Genomic DNA, 23964 nt, shown 5'->3' on the forward strand with positions numbered 1-23964 from the left:
TTTTGACTGATGGGTTGAGCTCTTGGTAGATGCATCAACAGGCCGATTTTAAGGCAGTTTAAACTACAGTATATGCTTTAAATATTGAGAAGACGTTACTACCTCTATATGAAGTATGATAGGCTAAAAACGACTCATACTTTACTATATTCTAAGCTTCTGCCTCAAGGATTTAATAGTGGTTTTACTAAGGGTGGCAAGTAAGAAGAACCTAACTGAATTCCCCAGTCACTATCCTAGCTGGCCTGCGTTCCCAAGCAAAGTTATGGCTTATAAAAGTATGGTAATGCATGCAAGTTTTACCAGACAAATTGCTAGTTTCTGTTACCAAAGTTCCCCCAACCCGGGCAAAACTCTACATCCGAACTTTACATCAAGCAATGTGGTGGACCAGTGCTTGTTGTACTATTAATAGGTGGAGCCATAGTTTGAAGAGTGATTGACAAATGTGCTTAACCAATCAGTAAGCTAGAATGCAAAATGCTTTGGAAGTAAAAACAGTTACTTTGCAATGGTATAAATATATGATTTGCTTATTAACACATACAGAAACTGTCAACTGCCTAAAATGGTGCATCTTACACAAATTTATTTATTTATTCTTTAAAGGGGAATTGAATATTCATTACTCCTAAGCACTCATTGTTGTTCACCTAATGCATATGCATTTCCCATGATGCAGTGTGGCCAACAGCAAGAATCTCCAAATATGTTACATGACTTTAATATGTTTGTTTGAACAAAAGTTTGTGAAGTGAATGACCTAATATTTGCATTACCAAATCATGAGCTGATAGCGTATATGGCATAATGGCATGTCGTATATCTTACTATTTTGAGCTATTCTCTTGCATAGACTGAACCATGTGAGTTAAAGTTAGGACAAAGAATCTACTTCAAGTTTTTGATACATTTAATATTTGGTATTATATTATACCACTACATTGATGGTGCAAATCGAGAGATCTGATTGGTCTAGACATCGAACTATCGCGTCTAAAATGAGCGATAATGCACAGTTGGCACGCATCCAAATTTTGATGTTCACTGTTTGTCTACGAATGTTGCAGTCCGTGCAGGGATGGGGTTGCAAATGAAACCAGAAAACATTTCATCTTATCTTGTTTCCGATATTTTCAATATACTGGTATAATGTATAGTGATAAACCACCCCTGGGAATGGTATACCCAGTATATGCACTTGCTATCGCTCATGCATATATTTCGTTCACTGGTCAAAACCAAGTGGTATACCATTCCCAGGGGGTGGTTTATTGCTTAAATATACCATGACGTGATTTTCAGTGTACTAGCCATATTGGTATTGTAATGCTGTGCATGCAAGCACCATTAGTACCGATGCACTTACATCAAGTGTTGTCAGAAGACATCCTACAGACACTTGCTGGATCACAGAATTAGCTTAAGGGTTTGTTTGCAGCTGATTTGTGTAGAATATAAACAGAATAGAATAATTTGTTTGCATTTCTTTGCTGTTTGTGAAACTTTTCATGAAAAAAACATCTCATTCATAATTCCTAGTAGATTCTGTGGAAAAAATGCAGCATTTATAACAATCAGCATTTATAACAAATATTTAGTAACATTTGGTGTAATAGCAGTGTAGTCTGTTTATAGACAGTGTAGATCTTGTAAATGTAACTTAATACAGCAAAAATATATAATATAGTATTATGTATTTGCAGAGAATTCTGTCGCCGAAATCATGAATACAGTATGAAGAGAACCTTATGATAGGTATAACTGTCAATATTGGCATACTTGGTACATTTGCATGTCGAGTTTTTGCGGTGTCAGAAGTGTAAATGACTGCAGAAGTGCAGCAAAAAAACATGGTACACATAGTAAAAATGTCACAGAGTACCCGCATAGGCGCACGCGTCATTGCATGCTGTTGATCCAAAATAGCAAACCTAGAGAAAAATATATCTGTGTGTATTAGTGTTCACGCAATGATTGCATACTAATTTGCATACAGGTGAGGTATGCAATAATTGCATTGCAGTGGAAATACTTAAGTATAGGCACAAGCACTGCAAGACATCACTGGTGCATTTAATACTTAATAGCTTTTAACTACATATTTTGACATGAGATTGCTTTAAAAAGAGATAATCTTAATAAAAATCATGAAATATTTAGATTTAAAAGGTAAAGAAAAAACTATCAAAAACCAGTTTTATGGTCTATGGGTGGTTGATAAAATAATCTGCTTTGTTTTGTTAATTGTGTTTCCTTTTAGCAACAAAGATGTTTATTGATTACTGAAATATTAATATCAAAAATATATTTAAAAAGTTCTGAATATAATAAGTCTTCGTTACAAATGTTCTTTTATTGTGTTTTAAATTTATAGTGTTTTTTATGTAGTCCTGAAGGTATTAAAACAGTAATATATGCAAAGTAACTAATTATCTATGCAGAGAACTGTTTTAGATTACTTCAGATTACAGAGATTACAAATTCAGTACTTTGTTCTTAGTGTTATAAAGGTAGAAATGTGTCTTAGAACAAAGTTCTCTCCAAACAAAAGTTTGTACCTGATCCTTTTAAAATGATAAAAAAAAATAATTTGGGGTTTCACCATATTGTTTTTTTCAAGGAAATCAACACTTCTATTTTTCTAGATAGTTCACTACAGTATGCAGTGGCCATGTTGGATTCTAAAATGCATTCAATATGATCATTTTGACATGCTTTTTAAAAAATTTGTATGGTAATCCTGAATATTTTTGTAATTTCAATTAAGACTGTGTGATTTCCTTAACTAGTAAAAGTAAACAGGGTTTAAGACTTACAACTGCTGACATCAGACCATTGACAAACAGAACCTGTTGCAAAACACTGAGGAAAAGTTATAAACAAATGAATTGGATTAATAGTTAACATTTGGCACAGCATGTTGGAAGTACAGAGACTTGTATTACATTTCATCACGTAGAACAGTTTTATGGCCTCATTACATATAATAGTTCACATTCACAAACAAATTTCCAGTTCCCCTTCCAGTTTTATGCACACATAAAGAGGCCATAAAACTGTTCTTATCAAGCCATGGTGTGTAATACAAGTCTCTGTACTTCCAACATGCTGAGCCAAGAGTTATTATCCAATTCATTTGTTTACTTTCCCTGTTTGTAACAATTCCATTTGTCAACGGTCTGATGTCGGCAGTTGTATTTCCAACTCGCACACTGCATTAAAATACTTTCACTGCCAGTATACAAAACATTTTTTATTTTCTGTCAAATTCATTTTAATTGTGAGCTCACTTTATATTGTTATTTCCTTGGTGCTTTTGTGAATGTTTTGCACAGTCATGTTTTTCATTGTCATAAGAAAGAAACACTGCCAGATTAAACCAAACTTTTACAACTAACTGCCAAAAAAAATATTGTGAAAAGAAGTTTAGAAATGGTTTGCTTGACTCTTCATTATTATAATAAATATTGATATATTGATTTCAAATCGAAATTATTCAATATTGTAGTCATTTTGGGTTGTTCATCAAGATTTTAAAAATTCATTCAATATTTCAGTTTGCAGTTATTACATTAGTTCAACGTGTAAAAGTTTTGTTGTTGATTGTCAAATGTATTTATTCTGGTATTATTTGTTTTCACAGCTGTACAAATTAACAGGACTGTATGATTTGTTTTAATACCGGTGGTGTTGAATTTAAGGATCTTAGATTGAAAAACATTGAAGTTCTTGTAAATTTTGAATGTTATATGAACTGCTTGGCTATACTTCCGGTCAAGGTATATACATGGAGGGAGGAAGTACTTCCTACCTCCATGGTTTACCATGGTTTATATGTGTGTGTGGATGACACAAAGTTTGACGATGTGTCACTGTACCATTCATCCAACTCATTCTTAACACAAAAGAACATTTGAAAGTTGTTAGCCTTTATTGTTACATTATATTTGAATTAAAAGAAAGAAAATAAAAAAATATATGAACTACAAGATGTTCTCCATGATTTGTATGATTTCTTACTTTAGATGTTTAATATTTTCCTGCAATATTTTTCTTCATTCAGCCAAAGAAAATATGAGTGACCTAAGGGGCCTTTGTCACTACGAGTCGCTAGACTGAGTAGTGATAACCCCTTAGGTCATGAGTTTTTTTCTGCCTGAATGAATACAAATATTGGAGAATAACATAATTATACCAGCACCAGTATTATCAAATAAAAAATGGGGAAAGTAATGGTAAATTTTGAATGTTCTGATTCATATTTTGAACACAGCAGAACAGTGACATAGACATGCATTGTCGTGACATAGATGCGCGTTAATTCCATATTTTTTGTTGAACCTGGCTCGTGAATGATATAATACCATTTATACCGAGGGTATATATACTCTCTTAACTGTTCATTGTGTGGTTTTTGCAGCTTACCATGGATTAAGTACTGCAGTCTCTTGCCCAGAGTACACATACACCATTAGTACACAGACATCACAACTGCAGACATATGAGACCGTGGATGAATAGAAACGGGGAAAGTAAACAACTGAATTGGATTAATAACACTTGGTACAGCATGTTGGAAGTTTACAGAGACATTCCATCATTTGATAAAGAACAATTTTATTCACAAACAAATTTGCAAGTTCTCCTGACATTTCCTGTACACATAAAGATCAACGTCAGGCCATAAAACTGTTCTTATCAAACCATATTGTGTAATACAAATCTCTGCTATTTCAACATGTTATTATTAATCCAATTAATTTGTTTACTTTTCTCGTTTGTAACAGGTTCCATTCATCCACAGTCAGATGTCAGGGTAGTTGTACTACATGATGTACTAGTTTTCTGGTGACCTCCAATGGAAGTTGTTCTGTTATATGCTATATCACTGTACGTCCACTTAATTTTGTACTACACAAATACTATGGTAGACTGTAAGATATGTGTATTGCTATGCCCTCACTGGCCTCCTTTTTTGAGAGGGTATTGTTTGACTGATGTGTGAGGGTGCCCTGTCAAGGCGTACCTTATACAGACTAATATATTTTGAAGTATACCAGCCAAGCAGTACTGACCATGTACTGGCCAACTGGTGCTAAGGGAACCCTTCCCACCCAGCTTTACTGCAGAGATGTCATTCATTGAGTACTAGTACTGGGACAATATTTTCATACTGGTCAGTGTAATGAATCAAGCTGCACTGTACAGTACTAACTTTATATACTTCACTGCTTGGTGTGTAAGAGTTACCATTGCATGGTTACCATATATTTCCTGATTTTGGATTGATTGTCAGGATTGTACAGCCTGGATGATTCTCAATGATACAATACAAAGTGTACAAGTCAGGTTGCTCAGCCATACTTCTATCCCTTATGTAAGCTTAGACAGCTAACGTTTAATGAGCATTTAGCACCTGACATGTACACTTTTCGTGAATTAATCTCTCTCTCTCTAAGAGCTGTGGTGTGTTGTGTTGTGTTGTGTTGTGTTGTGCTGTGCTGTACTGTTGTGTTGTGTTGTGTTGTACATGCTGTTTTGTGTTGTGTTTTGTTGTGTTGTGAAAAAGTCCATTACACCTCTTAACATGTGTGTAGGTGTTCATCGCCAACCATAATGATTTGTATTGTATAGCACTGTCTGTCTGTCTGTCTGTCTGTCTGTCTGTCTGTCTGTCTGTCTGTCTGTCTGTCTGTCTGTCTGTATTTGTGTATGCCTTCCTCTGTCTGTCTGTCTGTCTGTCTGTCTGTCTGTCTGTCTCTGTGTCTATCTCTCTCTCTCTCTCTCTCTCTCTCTCATAACAGCTTAAGATAAATATTGGGAAAAAATTACACTCCACATTGATAATATCTTTATTGAACATAAAAATAGTTAAAAACATAACAGCTTTGCAAATATGGATAGATATGGATGCCATACTTTATATCATATTGGCCACCATGCGTGATTCTAAACTCATCACAGTTTACATACAAATATGATCATAGTTGTTATCGGTATTTTGTTGACAATTAGCTGTCTGTGGGGTTGTCAAAAATTGCTACAAACTAGATCTACGACAATCAAGACCACTAATGTAAGGATAACATCTGTTTGTTTTTTTACTGTTTGCGGTAATTCTTTTCTTCAAAATTCATTTTTATGATTTTTATTTCATAAATTAAAGAATTGCAATATGACCATTGTATATAGTCTGTATGGAATGACTCATAGACAGTTTTGAAATGCCATTTCAAAAATAAGAATTTGGTTTATTTCCTCTTTGCAATTGTAATATACAAAACAGTAAAATATGTTGGCCGCGATTGGTCATGGCCTCTTCTTATCACGTGATTAACAGAGGGCGCACTACATCACCAAACATATGATATGACTCATTCATGATTCACACACGTGCCATTTGTAATAGATTGTACATGTCGTTGACATGCCATGGGAGGACAGTCAATGTTTATTTACAGAAATGAAACCGTAATTTGGATTAGAGTTGCCATCATTGGCTTTCTGTGTTTCCAGTGTGCGAGCAACGATGTAGACACTTCGAAACCAGAAATCCATCACACCATTGGTGGCAACAAACCGACTTGGAACTCAACGTCTAGCGTCTCTTCACCAAAAGATGGCGAGACCTCAAAGGTATACATCATAATGTTACCTATACTAACGACATTCCTAAATAACAAGTCGTGAATTGACTAAAACCACTATCTGTAAGCTATGGCTTTGAAGCAAGCAATGGAAATTGCACCAAGTAATCGATCGTACGTTAGAACATGACAGCAACTTTGGAAACCTATATGGGATAATATTGGACTTGCGCACTTGTTAGTCCTGCTTGCAAATGGTTAGTGTCGCTGCCAGACTCGTGACTATCGTCCCTAAGCTTTGTATGCCGAGCGGCATATAGCCGCGAGAAGAGATAGGGACTTGCGGCTAAGCCGCTTGGCTTGGCATACATAAAAAATAAGGGACGATTCTCGATAGTCACGAGTCTGGCAGCGAGACTAGCAAATGGTGTACGGGACTCCATTCTGACATTGGCCTCAAGTGACTTGAAGGAGGGCGACAATATGAGAATCAAATCCCGACTTACTCCGTCAGCAAGCAGGGCTAGCATAGTATAAAGTAGTATTTTAGTGTGGTATTTTATATGACATGAAACAGTGCAGTGTGTCACCCAACCGTAAGTGATGTAATGTGAAGAAGATTAAGTGTCACTGAATTAAGTGATTTAATGTAAACAAAGATAGTGTTGTCAATAACAAAGAAGCTTGATTAAGTGTGACAGTGGCAATGAAACAATGGGGGGGGGGGGCACTATAAATGATTCTGCCAAACTTTAAAAAGCTGTAATCATGGTAATCATGAATTCCAGGATTTGAATTCTGGCATCATTTATCACTGCATTCAAGGTTGCAATCATAATATGCAATCGTAACACACATTTAATAGTGTGCACTGTGTGTGCAGGTAAATTTCAAGGTCAAGGTGCAAACTGTCCATGTTTTTAAAAAAAATCTATTTTGACTCCAGCTTAGACGGGATTGTAGACTTAAAATGCATCTCATAGTTGTCGTCATTTCTCTCCTTACACTTGTACATACACACTATGTGGCTATTATAAGAACTTTATAGCTGATATGATATATAGCATCTAACATTTGAATTTCACCGAATTTACACTGCAGCCTTGCAAGTTAACTTAGGATCAGTTTCTGTATCGGTGTGTTGCGATGTAGGTACCCGTACTTTGAAATAACGCACAGGATTTTAAATTTAGGAAACAAACTCCCATCATCGGATCATTTATTTGTTATATCTTTAACAATACCAGGTTTTAATTCTGTCAATTGCAAGTAATGCTTCAGTAAGTAGAATACCACCACAGCATAAATTTTGCTCCAAAACATATAAATGGACAAGGAAATAGTCATTTTCATAAATTTTTGGTTCTGGAGTCATTTCATGATTTTACATCAATTATTGATTTCATGTGATTGCCAAGGAACACCAAACTGAAAGTTATTTCACATTCTTTGTCATAGTACTAGGTCTTGTGAGAGTCAGCAGACTTTCATATATATTTGATGAACAATGAATATTCATGATTTTAAGTGCTTATTACATAGTTGTGAATATTTGGTGTTCACCTAATACATATGCTTATCTGCTAACTCCTATAATGCAATGCTAGTCATCTGATAACAAAATGAATCTTCACCAACTTTCAGTTTGGTGCAAGAGTCCTTGGTAATCGTAATGAAATTTATGCGATGTGAAATCATGAAATTACTCTCCAGAACCTAAAGTTTACGAAAATGCCTGCATTTCTTGGAGTGGTGTTCCCCTTTAACTTTACTGGAATGTCAACGTGTTTTATTAATTTTTCTCCAGGATGCTGATGTCCCATTAAACCCACTTGTCATGTCATCGTCTGATGATGATGAATGTGGATATGAAAAATGTCAGAAAGAAAAGTAAGTTATTTAGTTATCTTAATTTAGTCTACAATTTGGTTAGGGATTCCTGGTAACAGATATATAGTGAGAGAAATCAGGTAAACCTGGTGACTGCGACACATGACAGTCACAAACCATTAGCGGTCCAAGTGCAACAAACCTGCGGGCTTGCCTGGCGAAAACGGGTGTCATAAAAGTTGTTTGCATCTCTAAAGCTGTTTGTAGCGTTACTTATAATAGCCTAATAAATTGATAACAACTGATATAAGACGGAGATAAGGTTTGCCTCAATTGACTCACTCCTTAGAAATGATCTTACGATGTGAACTACACTTTTACAGCTGTTTACTTGTGTTATGTAAGAGCCCATCATCACATGTGTAAATATTGGTACTCTTTGATAACAAGTCCACTTGCTTGGCTAATGGCTTGTCCCAGTAATGAGTTGACTTAGGTTTAACAACAAAATCCAATATGGCCCCCACTGGATGCAGCACTACCTTCTAAAGTTAACCGGAAGTTGTAGAGGTTGACTTTTTTACAATAGCACTGCTGGATGTGTTCCATGTATTTTGGTTTGAAATTGGAGTATTGTTGTAGTGAGTGAAAGTTTGTGTATGGAAATCCATATCCCTGTTTGAGTGTAGGACAAACTTGAGACTGTCGGAGTTGCGTTACGGGTGTCTTGTCGTCCCCATAACAGCCAGTGGAGGATAGAGGAAGTACAGTCATCACCTCATCCATCATCATGACAAACTTGTGAATGGGAATTGTCTCGTAAACTGTCTTTTCATATTGCGCAGTGTAACAGCAATTGAATTTATATTGAATTTTACTATTACCGAATTTCATTTTATCCCATATCACTCATTTGGAGCTCCTTTAATTGTTATTTGTTTGTTTAGTAATAAATACAGAAACCAGATTTGATATCTATGTGTTAGTCATTAGTGGTAGTGTTGACTAAGTTCAAGGGTCAAGCCAAACTGTCCACTAAGTCAAACTTTTGCTGTTTAATATAGATATAACAAGTGAGATTTGTCATAATTCTCCTCTCAGCTAAAAACTTACACAAAATTGTTTGACTGAGCTTCACAAATATTCTTGACACGATTTCAGAGGCTTGGCAGCAAATGTTTTTTTTCCTGCTTTATACAACCTTTGACAAAAACTAGTCACCCATGCATTTACACTACAGTGTGATTATATCTGCATAATTAAGGCAGCACTATTTCTCACTGCTGTTGTAATGTACTTGCAACAACAGTGTAACTTTTAGTTTTTGTGTTTTCCATTGTAATCGGTACACTGTTGACATTGTGTTTTTACAGTTACTGTGACTTTGGGGTAGGAGTATGTGAGGCAGTATGCTGTCTTTGTGACTTGGACTCGACTACTGACAAGGATTATATGAGTTATTGTGAGAAGCAACCAGTCAATCAATGGTGGTATAGGCATAGCAATCAAACAAAGCGCTACTTTTGTCGTACTATGTATAATAAATGTGAACAAGCTTCAAGGATACCAACAACAACAACAGCAACAACAACAACAACAACAACAACAACAACAACAACAACAACACCCCAGCCTATGTCTACATCTCGTGACGTCACTGGTATTGATGGCAACAGTACAGTGCAGAACTCAACATCAGTGGCAATAGATACCAGTACTTCTACACCATCTACCTCACCAGGTAAGACAACAACTCTTTGCAAAATAAATGACTCATAGTTAAATGCTGTCAAAGTTAAGTTTGAATTATATTCATGTAATGCATATTTAAATAGATTATAATAGTATTAGTCATTGTTGACAACATCATGTATACACAAACAAGCTGTGAGTTATAAACTTTTAACTCTAGTGTAACTACATGTATTTAGTATAGAGTTATTGTCAATGCATGCATTCTGTGACATTACAGTTATCTTCTGATATTGTTAGAATAGTTGATTGCATACTAGAAATTTCCTGTTCCATCGTTGTTTGTTGTGCTTTGTCATTTTTTCAATTGTTTTCAATGTCTCTTATTTGTGATAGTTCCTATGGCAATCTGGAATATTATATGATAGTTGATACACCTACAAGTATCAGTATGTTTGTTAGTCACTAAGGGATACAAGCTTGACTAGCTTTGCTATTTCTTTGATCCCTTTTGCATTTGTATTCTGCATAATTATGTATCTATTTTAAGGTTAATTTTAACATATTGGTGAATAAACATGATTATTATTTTTTTATATATAAATTATATTTTATGTATAAATTACATCAGATCATTTATGAGATGTATCTGTATACCAGGCTTCAGTTCAGTCAATTGCAAGTGATGGTTAGGTATGCTTTGCAGTAAGCAGAATACTGCAAGTGACTTTAGTTATAAAATATACAGGACAAAATATGCCCAAAATGTCTAAACTCAGTTTATGTACTAACTTAAAGAACAGTGGCTGATGGGAATAATACTTGAAACAGAAGCCTATTTAGCTGAAACAACAATTTATGATAAAATGCGCTATCATGCTGTAGTGATGTACACAGTGTACATGAAAATTATTGCAAAATGGGAAAACTAACTATCTGGTTATTAGGCACATTGAACTTGTGACTTGAATCTTGTAAGTTGCATATTTTATTGATAATCATTTTTTTGATAAGATGGATCATAAAAGTAATTTCCTCTGATATTTGTATTCTTAGGAGGCCAGGATGAGTGGTTATCGTACAAAATCATTGCAGGTGTGGCCGTTGGTGTTTTAGTGCTGATAGTAATATTTCTTGTATGTAGATGTATATGGAAGAGAAGGAGAAACTCTAAGCAAGGTAAATGATATGGCAGAATTCTATGACACATGAATGTAAGTGTGGCATACTTGGGGTATTTGCTCGAGTGCTAGCAGTGTTCTCTGCGGTGAGTGAAAGTGCACCAGAAAACACAGCAAGTAAGAGTGCAAATACCCTAGTACCCACACTGGCACTTGTACATCATGATGGTCTTCTGTTATTATTACTAAAATATGTTTATCCGAACCAAATTTCATGAAAATCATACTGTGTGATCCCACTATTTTCTGTACAACGATTGTACACACATTTGCATATCATTTGCATACAGGTATGCAGTATAAATATTTTCAGTATTGCACTGCAGTGCAGATAAAATACTACTCGGTATGTGCGCATGCTGGAGCATGTCACTGGACCAAGTACATAAATTATAATGTAATAATATTTGTTATGTATATTTTGCTCTTTCTTCCAGGTCATGTGTTGTTTTTGATCCCAATTTCCTCATATCAAACTTTTATAAATAACAACGTTACTAGAATAATAATTGTACTTTCATGATACAGACTCAAAGAAGGAAGAAATCGCAGAATCTGAGAAAAAGGCAGACATGATTTTTGATGGTAAGTGGCAGGCCAAATAATTCAGAAAAAGATAATTTCAAAAGAAGGAATGTATATGTTTTGAGATTCTTTATCAGTATTTGTATGGCTGTGTTAGTACTAACTATATGAAATTTACACTTTGTTGCCAGTTTGTACCAGCTACAGCTTAGAACAATCATGTGGGGATTTTGTTCTTGCTTTTCCCCTACCATGACTGTCATTTTGTATTGATTAAAAAAGTTTTAAAAATGAAAGGCTGTGCTGAATGTCAGTGGGCTCAACAAATGTTCCTTTCTGAACCAATATCACATTGTAAAACATACTTGTGTTTTCTACTTTTTATCCTGTCCATAAAAACATCACTAAGTGTGGATGTATACTCTTTGTTTTAGAGAATGGAACAGATAGAAAACCATTATTGGGGGGAGAAAACTCGTCAACAAGTTTTTCTGGTAAGTAGGCATGGTTGAACTTTGACAAAATGTACTTTCAACAAAATATAATTCACAGTCAGGGTACAGTGTTTAGCTTGTAAGCAATGAAAAATTTCAGAATTTCTTCACACATACATGTACAAGATTCCAACATTATAATACTATAACAGTCTAATTGTTGTCCCATCACAGACAAATTGATGCTGTGGTGTCCAGAACTGGCCACATTGTCCCTTTTATAGTATATGTAAATTCATCAGACTCGTTTACATCAAACCAGCCATCTGCCACATCTAAGTAATATGCTAAATTCACTGCTAAATTGTAAATGATTTGCATACACCATAAAGAGCAATCTGGTAGTCTAACATGATAATTCACTACTAAACATTGTACATACAAAGTAAACACTCACTGATTTACATACAAAGTAAACAAGTTTGACCAACAATGTCCAGGTTACTATACTTTACTAAACATGTCATCACTTTGTGAAAGTGCACAGAGATGAAAGCCAGGGACTCTGTTGTATGTCAAAGATGTAGATACATTGAGTTATAGTGTACAATAATGTGATTTATGTTTTGTGTAATTCCTTACTCCATCATCAGTACCATCTTTACCAGATAGCGGATTTGAAACAACTAGCTATGGAGAAGCAGATGAAATCAAAGTAATACAGCCTAACCATAACCACCAAGGTGGGTGACTTTTTTTTTTTTTTTTTTTTTTTTTTTTTACAAATTTGTGAGTTTCTTGTCAGTTTACATACTTATACACATCGAAGTATGCAAGTTTCTTGTCTGTCATATTTAAACGTTACCAATGTACACGAGTTTGGTGTCTACCTGCAAATTTGTACTTACCAAGGTTTGTGAGTTTTTTGTCTGTTTACAAATCCATGCTCACATTAATCTGAAAGAAATAAGCTCTTAGGAGTCATGAATATTCAGAGTGCATCTAACAAGTATCAGTGTCTGCTAAGACCCATGATGCAATGGTACATGGTGTACTACTAAAAGTTTAATATGTAAATATCTTTATTTCCTTCAATGATATTCCTCTTTAAGCTCAGATCAACTCAGATCAAACCACCTGTGTGGATGAAATTCCAGCCACCCAAACTATTGACCCAATGATCATGACTTGGCAAATTTAGCATTTCTTGAATAATGTGAATTGATCACTACGATCCAACATTCTTCATAGCTGATATACATGAATGACGCTTTGGAGTATGAATTGAAAACTATCATAAAGTAAGGATTTCTCTTGTATCCTTTGTTTCTCCTAGTTCGGAAGACACTTGAACTGACACCATTGAGAGCAACTCCGTACCTTGATGACATCAATGATGAGGCACCAATAAAACCTGTACCTTTGCCAGAAAGTGGAACTATGCATGGTTCATTAGGTGAACAGGAGTTGTCTATTTCAGCTAACTCCGGGCAAGAACCATTACAGCCTACAACTCCACCACCACAACCACCACCACCAAGCATGTCGTCCAGTAACAGTATCACTATTACTGCAGATGTACATCAACCAGCTGACTGTCCAGAAACACTGCCATCGCCATGGCAACCTCAAGAATCACCAGTAGCAACAAACTCGTCTTCAGCCTCTTCCAGCAGCAGCAGTATGGATGCAACATCTGTTGACGTTTTCAGCAGAAGAACTGACATGGTTGATACAAAGTTAGAAGGTGACAGAGGTAGTGCTAAGATTCTGAAAGACAGTGGTGGAAATTACAATGATGCTAATCCCTGGATGAAGCGGGATGGTGATGAACCAGAAACTACTGCTAGAGACATTGTCTATAACCATGGCAATAAACCAGCAACCAATGGTAGAGACACTGTCCATAGCCATGGAGACAAGCCACCAATCAGTACTAGAGACAATGTACTTAGCCATGACAATGAACCAGTAACCAATGCTAGAGACACTGTCTGTAGCCATGGAGACACACCACCAATCACTGTCAGCCGTGGGGATGAACCACCAACTAATATTCACTCCACTGTTCACAGTAGTAGCAAAGGAGCCATACCAAAGAAGAACAGTGTATCACGGTATACCAATGTCGATGATGTTCCAGCCAAGAAAAGTCCTCGCATGACCACTGCATCTCTACCTGATGACGGCAATCATATAGAGATGAAGCCCCTGACTGAAAAGCAACAGATGATGCAATGGCAGCCTGATCGTATCATCAGAACGCCCTTAGGACCCGAGGCCATATTAGGTGAGAATTCATTTATACCCACTTGTATCAAAGAAAAAGAGTTTGTCATTTTAACACTTTTACCTTAATTGGTATGTGCCTGTAATAATTAATCTTGAGAGAACAAATTAAAAAAAAAAAGAAAGAAAAAAAAAGAAGACCACCGAGGTGCAAATCTAGTCGAAGATTCTAGCCAATTTTAGTACTCATTGTATTCGGGCAGGACTACAACCCATAACACCAAAGTAAAGCATTTTCTGTATGTGCCACCATCATTTATAGCATCCATATCAAGTGTAAAAGTGTACTGTTTCATTTGCTAATTGACCAAATTAGAAAGCTCACATGCTAGGCTTGTAAAAAAAATATATATTTGCACAGTATACTTTTACACTTGATATGAATGCTATAAACGAGTGTAGCACATAGAGAAAGTGCTTTATTTCAGTGTAACTAGTTGTGTTATACACCCATCCTAGATTCCAATCAACATATTGAATTTGGCTTAAAGTAATATCAAAGTTTAGCTTATCTACTTCTTTTTTTTCTTACAGAAAGTAATCAGATGACGTTGAAGATCACTCCATACCCACCACATGAAGGTAACAGTAATTTGGGTTTTCATGAACATCACATTGTCAAATTCTAATCAGTTGTTCTAATCAGTTGTAGGCTTGAAGTAATCATGCAAATTTGGTAGGTTAAGATAATTCCATGTATGGGAAAGCTGAAGAAAGAACCAAATCAAAAGTTTGTGTTAATAACCTATGATAACCAGCTATAACCATTTTGAAATCTTATGATTACAACGAAGTAAAAAAATCAGTCACTTTTGTATTAGTCGAGAAGTTAATTGTGGATCACTGTTGTCTTTGATGGTATCAATACAATTGATCACAATATGATAGTTATCAGATAGTCTTTCCCCTCCACCCTCTCTTCTTCTACCCTCCCCCTACATCTCTTATACATTGCCAGTCTTGGGTCAAATTTACAAATTTCTCTTAGAAATTGTTTAAAGTGGCCATATGGATGAGGATAGGGTACAAAACAATTTTATCATCATGGCTTCCTACCTGAAAAATAAATGTGAAACAGCGTATGCCAAGTCCTTGTCAATAAATTGTAGAAGATAAATAGATATGTAAAATGTTCAAAAACAAACATTTTAAAGATATTTTACTATTTTTATCTTTTTGCAATGTATTAAGTAACCAACACAGACTTGGCTTATGTTGTCTCACATTGATTTTTTAAGTTGGAAGCTATGGTAAAATTGTTTTGTAAATGAAAAATCATAATCCTCATCCATATGGTAACTTTAAGCAATGATGAGAATCTAATATTTTATGATGTAAAACTATGTATTTGTATTGACATTTATGTCACTAAATGTTTCCCTCTATAATGTTTACTATTTTTATTGAAATGCCTTTTGTTTGAAATCAGGAGAGAAGGTGAAGTTCACCGTCATACCCAGACAGGACATTGGGATGATAAAGAGTATATTGTGGACACAGAGTAGTAGCGAGTCGAAAGAACCTTTACTAACATTCCAAGGCTATGAATGTGAGATTCCATACATAGGCCTACATCATAGAGGTATCTATCACTGTGTGGTGACTGTCAAACCTCACAATGCAGATGGCTTTGACTTGTCTGGACAAATCTACCTTGAAGTTCTTCCTGGTGAGTGCATCATATTTACACATTCACCATGCGTATACTATGTGTGTGTGTGGAGGTTGTGTGTGTATGTGTGTGTGTGCCATGTGCATGCGTGCGTATACATGTGTGTGTGTGTCTGTGTGTGTGCATTTATGCAAATGCATACATGCATGCATAATGTATGTGTATGTATGAATGTATGTATGTATGTATATATATATGTATGTATGTATGTATGTATGTATGTATGTATGTATGTATGTATGTATGTGTGTGTGTATGTATGTATGTATGTATGTCTATGAGTGCATGTGCCTGTGTGTGTGTGTGTGTGTGTGTGTGTGTGTGTGTGTGTGTGTGTGTGTGTGTGTGTGTGTGTGTGTGTGTGTGTGTGTCAGAGTGCAAAAGTAATGAGTAGGACAGTCCTAATAAATAAATTCAATGCTGAATTTATTCTAATTGTAAAGCGCATTGAGCACAAAGTGGGAAAGCAGTATATGTATAAACCAACATTATTATTACTATAATTTATCTATCAAGACTGTTCTACTCATTACTTCCGCACTCCCATTTATCACAGTCCAAGCAGGAATTTTTTGTGCATGTGTATGTCTATGACTGCATGTGCCTCTGTGTGTGTGTGTGTGTGTGTGTGTGTGTGTGTGTGTGTGTGTGCATGTGTGAGTGTGAGTGTGTGTGTGTGTGTATGTGTGTGTGTGTGTGTGTGTGTGTGTGTGTGTGTGTGTGTGTGTGCGCATGTGCGTGCATGCATGCGTGTGTGTGCATGCAGGCGTGCAAGCGCGTACATGCGCATGTGTCTGTGTACATGGGTGCATGTGTGGGTGGGTGCGTGTGAATGCGCACGTACGTACACACATGTATGTACATACGTATGTATGTATGTATGTATGTATGTATGTATGTATGTATGTACTATGTATGTATGCAATCATAATTTGGTCATGGTGTAATGTGATATTCATTTTGTTGCTATACTATGTCAACATGAATGTGGAGAGACGTTTTAATGTAATTGTATATGTTCATCTGAGGATCTATATTGTATGACTTTAAATTATCTCTGATAATCTCAGTAACACTGTAACACAGAATTCTCACCTTTATTTATTTTTGCTTGCCTTGGTGGCATTTGTAGGTGAGAGAATAAGTTCTGAAAAGAAAATTAAAAAGACCCAAAAAGCTAACAAGACCAGACTATTAGATGCAACTCAAGATGCAACTCAAGGCAAAGCTCCGAGTCAGTTCAGTGTGGTGAAAACTGAGACAGGATCTATTGGCGTGTATGGTTAGTATTTTTTGTCTTACAGCAAATAACCGAGATACTACCTTTCAACTATAACATAAATATCAACTATGATATCTTAAAACTAACTGTATAAATTGTACCAATAATCAGAGTATAAGTACACATTTATAATTAAAAGCACCTTCCACAGTGTATGTTGTGATCATAGCACTGTATAGTTATTACCCCTGGCACAGACAGCACAACAGCCCTATCCTATATGACCACCCTCAGCTCCCTGCAGGGTGAGCATACAATCCATTGCAGCCTCTATAAGCGCATAGGATTAAAACACTCACATTGCAACCGCTATCCTACCAGGTCCCTGATTATTCAGATGGTTTGACTGAGGCACAATTGTTGCCCAAGGACTTTAGCTATTCAGGAACAAACGGCAGTGGCAAGGCTTGAACCAATAGCTTTTGACAGATTCCAAGCTGGCCACTGATCATTTGACCGATACGACTTCACATGTATACACACCACTTATGACAAAAACCACTGAAAAGAAATGGTTTTGGAAATCATGTTCGTTTTTGTATGATATAGCCTAATTGTTCTTTTGAGGAGAAGAGATAAACAGAGAGAAAACACTTTCATAAGTTTAAATTTGAAAGTAAAGTGGAAAGACAATACAGGACTAAAAGCAAGCTTGAAGGAAAATCATGTACATTTCAGTGATTTACACACTAATGTAGCCACAAGCCAGTCTGGTGATCAATGCTAATACTGACAGACAAAAATATCGAAGAAATGCAAGGTTGTCCTGTCAATATGATTAAAATGTATCCATGCTGTTATTGAAATCATTTAATGAATAACTTACTGTATATTGTGTTGTTTTTTTCTTAACAGATTCTGAGAAATGTAAACTTGTCGTACGTCCATATCCCTTGATTCAAGGTATGTATTTAAATACTTCAATCCACTCTTTACTACACCCATCTACTAAACTTACTATACTTGCTTTACCTACCTTGTAACCTACCCATCCACCCACCCAACCATCGATCCACCCGCCCACCAACCCACTCATCCCACCCAACAACCCATCTCACCCACCCACCTACCCATCCATCCATCCATCTCCCATCAACCCACCCATCCTACCCATATCCCACCTACCTACCTACCTACCCATCCACCCGCCCAACCATCCATCCATCCATCCATCCATCCATCCATCCACCTACCCACCAATCCAACCATCCATGCACCCACCCACCCACCCACCCACCCACCCAACCATCCATCCATCCATCCATCCACCAACCCATCCCACCTACCTACCTCCTGACGATACTTATTTACTAAACTTACTTACTAATTAAACTGACTGTTTTCTCACTACTAAAGGTCTACATGACAGAGTGAGTTTCAGCTGTGAAATCAAGGATGACATACAACCAATTGATGTTGAGATTAGTGCAGAAACAAGAAACCCAGACACAATGGAAGTTCTACGTAAACATCTCCGTGGAACAAAGTTTACACTTCCATCCTTTACAAGAAGTGATGCAGGTCTCTACAGTATTGTGATCACACAGTCTGATGGCTATGCATTATACAACACTTTCAGTATTGAAGTGCATGGTATGTCTTGCCTTTCAACAGATCTAGAATGTGTGTGTGTGTGTGGGGGGGGGTGTATGTGTGTGTATGTGTCACAGTGTACGAAGGTGTGTGTGAGTGTAGTGTGGTGATGTGTGTGTGGTGTGGATGTGTGTGTGGTGTGGATGTGTGTGTGCGTGTAGATGTATGTTAGTGTGTGGTTATATGTGTGTGTGAGTTTTTGTGCATGTGTGTGTGTGTGTGTGTGTGTGTGTGTGTGTGTATTTGTACGCACACGCCTGCATTTAAACATTATTTCAATATATACTGCATTTTTACACACAGTGAGAGACACATAAAATAAATAGTAAACTTAAGAGTTATGAAATTTTTTACGATGTATTATAGTTGACAGTCAGTTCATTCAAGTGTCTAATACAGTAATAGTACCATTCTGATCATGTGTTGGATTTCATAGAAAGAAATCAAGGGCAAGTGGGAGCTAAAATGACATGATGCAAGTATATGATTCGAAGAAGTAGACAAAATGTGGTTAAAAGCAAACTCCTCAAGTTCCTAACAATTGTGTTATTGGAAACAATAATAGTTGAGTGTTTTGACTGGATGACAAATGCTAACATTCGAAATTATGGTTTGTTTCAAAGAAGGCTACATTACTCAACTGGTCCAATAGCTGCTTCCAAACAGCACTCTAGTGATCAGAGTATAAATTCTTTTGTTTTTCTGATAAATAACGTATGGCATTAATTCTGTCTAACTTGAGAGTTGTGTATGAATGTGAAAAGTTGTAGTTTCAAGGATAGTTGTGATCTATATATTGATTATTCACATGTCTATATTCGGAAGTTCTTAGGTTAACATGGCAGCACTCAATTTAAGTGTCTCATTAAATTTACAGAATGCAACAAGACCATTGAAGATTTACTGAACAACCAAGGGGTTATGTGTGAAATTAATAAGCTGATTTCAACATATCAAGATTCCGTACGTCTGGTCGGTGGCACATTAGGTCTTCTAAATTGTGATCTGAACTACTACATTGCAACATCTCGAGAAGTTGCTGCCAGAAAAGTGTTTGATCAAGTAAAGTCGCAAAAGCCAAATTTGAAATTGGTTGAAATCCTTGCTGCCCTGATGAAAGCTAAACATGTGGATGCGATAGAGGTTATAAAGCAATGGCATCAGACCTGCTCTGCTTGTCAGATTTTCTATGATGAAGTCTGAAAATAGCCCACTAGATGGTTCCCAAGATGCTGTGTGGGAGAGACAAATTCATCAGATAATTGTAATATCATTTATAGACACCATATATGTGCCTTTGTACATTTGAAATACTTTTAACACTTTGAAAGAAATATCAGTTGTTGATGTTTAAAAAGTTATACTAGCTGTAACCGGAGTATTATTTTTTCAATTCCACATCAAAAATATATTCACAGAAAATTATTAAAATACCAAAAATTAGTTAATTAGAGGTAAATTTTATCTATAAGTAGTGTAGTAGTATTAAAGTTGAAATCGAGATTCATTGGGATGCAGATATTTTGGTGTGGACCCAAAATTCAGTTTGATTGGATATATTGTATCATACTATGTGTTCTGCTACACAAATATGTTTACCCACAGATGATTCAGTACTTTACAAGATGTACAATATTATGATTTAAGTTATTAAATCTAACAAAACAGTTTTTAAAAAAATGTTGCAGTTACAGCTAGTGCAGCTTTACTGTTGCACAAACTGAGTTTATATCAAACCTTTCCACTCATGTGAAAATACTTCCACCTCACAAAAAAATTGTGTGGTTCCGATTATGCTCAATTTTAGAATAGGTGGGGTAGGTAGATTTTATATATATATATATTTTTCAGAATTATGTGAGTGTCTAGTTCAGGTAGTTATGCTTTCCATTGTTTTCCAAATGGTTTCTTCTCATCAGATGTACAGCCATTACAGATTGGAAGAACAGTTTTATATTGTCTTTTTAAGTTGATGTCAGTTTCCACATCTGCTATTTCTTGCAAGACTTCACAATTTTTGTGATTTTATTATTTTTTTATCAAATACGTTAAACAAAAAGTTTAGAGTCGGTGTGAAAAAACTAGTGGGGTTGGGTAACCGGAACCAAGCAATTTTTTTTCTCAGGCCTTACATCAAACCTTGATTAGACTAATCAAGTCTAAAATTAATGTTGGTGCATGCCTTCTGTGCTATTACAGTTGTTTTCTTGCGTTGTTAGAGTGTTAGATGGTACACGATGACCCTCCCTCTATACATAGTCAAAGATATGTGAGTGTCATTTTGAACCAACAAATTCCTAATTGTCAGACATAAAATCATCGTAAAAAGTTGTTATTTTTAAGAGTCGGGTAATAAATGAATTCAGTCAATGTGTCCTAGCAATAATAAGAACAGTGTAAGTTAAACCTGGTAAATATTAACTCCAAAGATCAGGTTCCTATTATGGTGTAATGTTTATAAGAAAATAAGAAAAATATTGGAGAATAATACTAGGTGTGTGCTTGAAATAGTGGGACAGGAGCCCTCATGTGACAGAGTGTACTTATTAAGTTCTGTAAATGTAGTACTATGTTAGTGTCAAAACATGATGAATTTAAAGATATGATAATGCATATTGAGTATTGTAACACATCATTTTTATACAGCCTTCCATGATTGGTTTAGATTGTGTCATGTGATATTGACTAGTGACCCATAGTGACCTCAATTTGCATACAGCGGACACTAGTCACATGCTATTTTCCTAGGGCAATATTCATATTGCATGTGAGTCCTACCAGAGATTTGCTTTGACTATTGACAGAATATGTGTATTAGAATGTGATGTGTTATAAAAAAACAAACATTGCCTGGCCTTTATAGGTGCTGCATTGATAACAGCCCTCAGGGTGATAGATGTCTAGTTCTAGTAGTGCCCTCATAGCCAGGCAATAAGTGCATAATATCGCGTGGTTGTCTAGCAACAATATGCCATAGCCCAGTTACCCACTTTGCAGTCATTTTCAAAAGAAGTGTCAAAAAAGGGAGCCTCACTAAGAAAATTCTCAAAAGTCTAAAATCATATGGCAATTCATGAAGCAGTCAACAAAATATGGCTAAAAAAAACCCCTTCAGTTCGTCAAAATTACTTGATCTGAAACAAACTTGGAAGGATGTTTTGACTAGTTGACGATGCATCCAAGTTTTGTCACAAAAGAATGACAAATGGCGATTTACTCAAACCTGGCAAAACTCAATCTATCATGGCCCTCACTTCTAGTCAAAACGCTGCCTTTAAACAGCACCCCTAGTGGCCAAACTGTGTAATCTATTGTTTTTATGATAACAAGAATATGGCATTTTGTATCCCTATTCGGTGTAGTTAACTTAGGGTTAGTATTAAACTATGCATGCATACATTAGTGTACAGCTGAGGTGGAACTTAGGGTTAGTATTAAACTATGCATGCATACATTAGTGTACAGCTGAGGTGAAACTTAGGGTTAGTATTTAACTATGCATGCATACATTAGTGTACAGCTGAAGTAAAACTTTTAAATTAGGCTAATGTATAGAAAGTCACTTTAATTTAAAGAAAAAATAAAAAATAAAAAAAAATTGCGTAGTGTAAATAATTCACATTTCAAGGAACATTCTGTAATACAAATAGATTTACACGGTATGTGTTATATTTACTCAGACAAATACTAAGCAGTGCTTTAGCAGTCTTTAAAAAAAAATAGAAAATTTCAGCTTGATATTTTAAACAAAGGTCAGCGTATGACGTTAGTGGCGATATATATTCAGATAATTTTATAAACGATTTAAGTAAGAGTTTATTTTTCGTTTAAGTGCTTTTTACAAAGTTGTACCAAACTATTGGAAAGAAGTAATACAGTATCTGTTTTGTAAAGATGTTTCTAAATATGATAATCGTGATGATACATACTACCAAACCAGAGTGACTAGAGTTTCAGGCACTGATAGCATGCATGCACATGAAATGTTACATTTTATCTCACTGTGAACACAAATTAACAGTTTTGTGTTTGAATCTTCCTTGTTTCATCTGACAGTGATGTTGATTTGTGTTATTTTGTATGTTAAGTGCACTATCAGCCTCTGTATTTTGTTTATGTAATTTGGAGGAAAACATGTGAGACATTAAAAAAAAAATTGTTGCGTATTGGTAAATGAAACTCTATAGTCACTCTGGTTTGGTAGTACAAGTCTAGTACTTCACCCAGTTTACCCAGCAAATCTGCTGGCCGTAATTTCATTAATTATTTACTGTCATTTGATATTGTGGACACAGCCCAGAGATATATATTAATTAGTGTCCACAATTTTTATTTTTTTTTATTTTTTTTATTTTTTTTTTGGGGGGGGGGGGGATTTGGTTTTGTTATTGCATTTCCAGAAAATGTTCTTTGAAATAATGCTACTTATTTTTATTCAAGAATTCTAGTGCCAATTTTTGAATAAATATTCAGTTTGTCAAAACATATATTTTGGTCAGCTCTTGTACATGTGATAGTTACACAAGCGGTTATGAATATGATATTCTATAAGAGTAATGACCCTCACTGGACTTCTTGGGAGATAAATGTTTACATACTTAAAAAGAAACTATCCAGTATAAATAAAAGATTATTTATTAGAGAATGAAAGTTGAAAAGAAAATGTTCTGTCATCTCGGTTTCAAGTATGAAAACATTGGAATTTGAAAATACGGAAGAAAAAAGGCAAACCCTTGCAGGAGTTTATAATGGCCGTGAAGTATAACTTTGAACTGCCTGTGTTAAATTCAGCAGGTAATACATTGTAGTGTGGAGAACAAAGCAAGAACAAATAATTTTCGTCTGTATATATATAGGTTCATTTTGTTGTGTCATT

At 35.6% G+C, this 23964-nt stretch overlaps 1 protein-coding gene across 1 annotated transcript; it reads left to right on the forward strand.

Moving 5' to 3' along the window:
- The first annotated feature begins 10032 nt into the window (after positions 1 to 10032).
- On the forward strand, positions 10033 to 23964 carry LOC144438674 (uncharacterized). The gene is made up of 12 exons (XM_078127816.1): positions 10033 to 10161; positions 11169 to 11291; positions 11822 to 11878; positions 12253 to 12312; positions 12906 to 12995; positions 13589 to 14542; positions 15076 to 15123; positions 15971 to 16210; positions 17346 to 17495; positions 18351 to 18398; positions 18852 to 19088; positions 19966 to 23964. Exons 1-12 carry the CDS (start codon positions 10056 to 10058, stop codon positions 20289 to 20291), a joined length of 2439 nt encoding a protein of 812 aa, XP_077983942.1. The 5' UTR covers positions 10033 to 10055; the 3' UTR covers positions 20292 to 23964.

This window comes from Glandiceps talaboti, chromosome 8, assembly GCF_964340395.1.
Source record: "Glandiceps talaboti chromosome 8, keGlaTala1.1, whole genome shotgun sequence".
In the NCBI taxonomy this organism is placed as follows: Eukaryota; Metazoa; Hemichordata; class Enteropneusta; family Spengelidae; genus Glandiceps; species Glandiceps talaboti.